Source organism: Gymnoscopelus microlampas, assembly GCF_963454915.1.
Source record: "Gymnoscopelus microlampas genome assembly, chromosome: 18".
Lineage (NCBI taxonomy): Eukaryota > Metazoa > Chordata > Actinopteri > Myctophiformes > Myctophidae > Gymnoscopelus > Gymnoscopelus microlampas.
The window spans coordinates 23,815,529-23,818,028 of NC_139955.1; the positions used below are offsets into that span (position 1 = coordinate 23,815,529).

The 2,500-nt window shown below is 47.6% G+C and overlaps 1 protein-coding gene across 1 annotated transcript in view; it reads right to left on the bottom strand.

The window, feature by feature from the left end:
* slc24a6a (solute carrier family 24 member 6a) overlaps positions 1-2,500 on the bottom strand; it is a 13,860-nt gene that overhangs the window by 2,685 nt on the left and 8,675 nt on the right. Inside the window, exons 12-13 of the mRNA XM_084085871.1 lie at positions 1,458-1,722; positions 1,127-1,293 (exon numbers count right to left, since the gene is read on the bottom strand). Coding sequence (XP_083941997.1) covers positions 1,127-1,293; positions 1,458-1,722 — 432 coding nt within the window. The remainder of the gene's footprint in view (positions 1-1,126; positions 1,294-1,457; positions 1,723-2,500) is intronic.

Genomic DNA, 2,500 nt, shown 5'->3' on the forward strand with positions numbered 1-2,500 from the left:
TGTGTGTGTGTGTGTGTGTGTGTGTGTGTGTGTGTGTGTGTGTGTGTGTGTGTGTGTGTGTGTGTGTGTGTGTGTGTGTGTGTGTGTGTGTTTTAACATGATTCAGCATGAGTATTAACAGAGACTGACAGCTTATTCTTTTGTTTCATAGTTGTCCCTGTGCCATTTGTTTGAAGTTGACATAAAATAGATAGAGAAGAAAATGAGAAGTGAGTGTGCAAGTATTACATATACATACATTATGTGTGAATGCAGGAATGTGTGCCTGTGAATGCACGTTTTCAGAGTATCTGTATGTAAAAACAATCAAATCTAATAATATAGTGCATATGCAAAAATCTCCATAGTCCTTGTCAATGCTGACCCCTACTGGTTGCTCTTGGTGAGGGTGTAGACAACCAAGTCTGTCCTCCAATACACGTGATGTTGCCTTCTTTTAACCTGACAGTGATAAGTTTCACTAAGACAGCATAATCAAGGCATAATCATGCTATTATTCCTAGTTCCGCGCCCTGTTGAACAGGTGCCTCGACCAACCTATAGGACATTGGTTCTCAAAGTGGGGTCCGGGGACCCCCAGGGGTCCTTGAGGGAGTTCCAGGGGGTCCCCAGCTAAATGATGGACAGGAACCAAATGGACCCTTATGGGTCTGTAACTCTGAGAGTGTACAAATGGAACCAAACGGGTCCATTTGGTTCCATTTGTACACTCTCAGAGTTAAATTAACATTGATTTTACAATATGAATTGGGGTACTAGAGGTATAAATGCCATTAAATGGGGGTCCGTAGCCCTAATGCATGTCAAACTGGGGGTCCTTGACATTAAATGGTTGAGAATCACTGCTAGAGAGCCATAAAAACCTTCTCTTATGGGGGTCCCTGGCTTATCTTTTCAAATGGGGGTCCGCGGGGTAATAAGTGTCAATTTGGGGGTCCTTGACATGAAAAAGTTTGAGAACCACTGCTATAGGAGTTCGCCCTCTCCATCCGGCTTCCCACCCGCAAACATGTGTGTGTGTGTGTGTGTGTGTGTGTGTGTGTGTGTGTGTGCGTGCGTGCGTGCGTGCGTGCGTGCGTGCGTGCGTGCGTGCGTGCGTGTGTGTGTGAGAGAGAGTGTTTCATACCATCCAGACCATGAGGTAGGAGAAGAGGGCTATCCACAGGGTAGAGGCCAGGAAGGTGAGCAGGTACCAGCGCTCCCATCGTGGAAGTGCACAGTTAGGAATGCTGTAGTGGAGCAGTATGCTCACAGGCCACGATACAAGCCACTTGAAACGGTCACACCACGTATCTGCGGAGACACATACGAGTGTGTGTGTGTGTGTGTGTGTGTGTGTGTGTGTGTGTGTGTGTGTGTGTGTGTGTGTGTGTGTGTGTGTGTGTGTGTGTGTGTGTGTGTGTGTGTGTGTGTGTGTGTGTGTGTGTGTGTGTGTTTTATGTTTGTGTCCCACTCACCTGGCATGGTGAAGGGTCTGAATGGGACTATGTCCTCCTCATCTTCGTCTTGCTCCTCCTCTTCCTCCACATCCTCTTTACACTGGCTCTCCTCTCCAGCCATCCTTTTCTCCCTGTCCCTCTCTCTCTCTCCCTCCAGGGATGACCTGTCTCCCTCTGCCGCCGCCCCGTTTTCCCTCCCCCATGGGCCGCCAACGCCTGACCCCTCCTCCCCTGTGCTGGCTCCGCCTTCCTCTAGGCCCCGAGCACGGATTAACCTCTGCCTCTGTGGTTGGGAGGAGAAGAGGGAAAAGGGTGGAGGGCGGAGCGGGAAAGAAAGAAAGACAATACAATTAAAGTAGGAACAAAAGACAGGTTGGAGTATAAGAAAAAAGAAAAAGAAGACGGAACAAAACAAAAGGATTCAACCGTTAGTAGGAAATTGGACGACCACCAAACATCATAGTAACAGCATAAGAATAGCATAGGAACAATGCAGGAACATCATAGAAACATCATAGGAACATGAACACTGAATCAAGGGAAGCTGCATCAGCCGGGCATGTCTTCAAATACACCTGGAGGGAGGCATTTTGTCAATATCCATACCATATAGCACAGAGGCATGGCTGCAGATGAGGGATGCCACTGACATGTTTACTTGCAGTTGGGATCAGCATGCAAAAGCACAGAGCCAAGGAAGTGGAGTGCAAGATTGAAGGATAGGGTCAGAGGCCAGGGTGACTCCTGCATCATTATTAACATGCATTTTGCCATGCACTGGACTATGTCTCTCTGTGTGAGTGCACATGAGTGTGTGTATTTTGTGGTGAGTAGACTTTTGTCATCTTTATTTCCCAGTTTAAAAAAATCTCCCAATTTAGTTATTATGCCAATGTATAGTTCCTGTCACTGCTGACTCCTTCGACTTGGTCGTGGGGAGGGTGAAGACAACCATGTGTGTCCTCCGATACACGTGACATCGCTAACCGCTTCTTTTCAACTGACAGTGAGGAGTTTCACTGGGAGGATGCAGGACGCGTGCGGAGGAACACACTATCTTC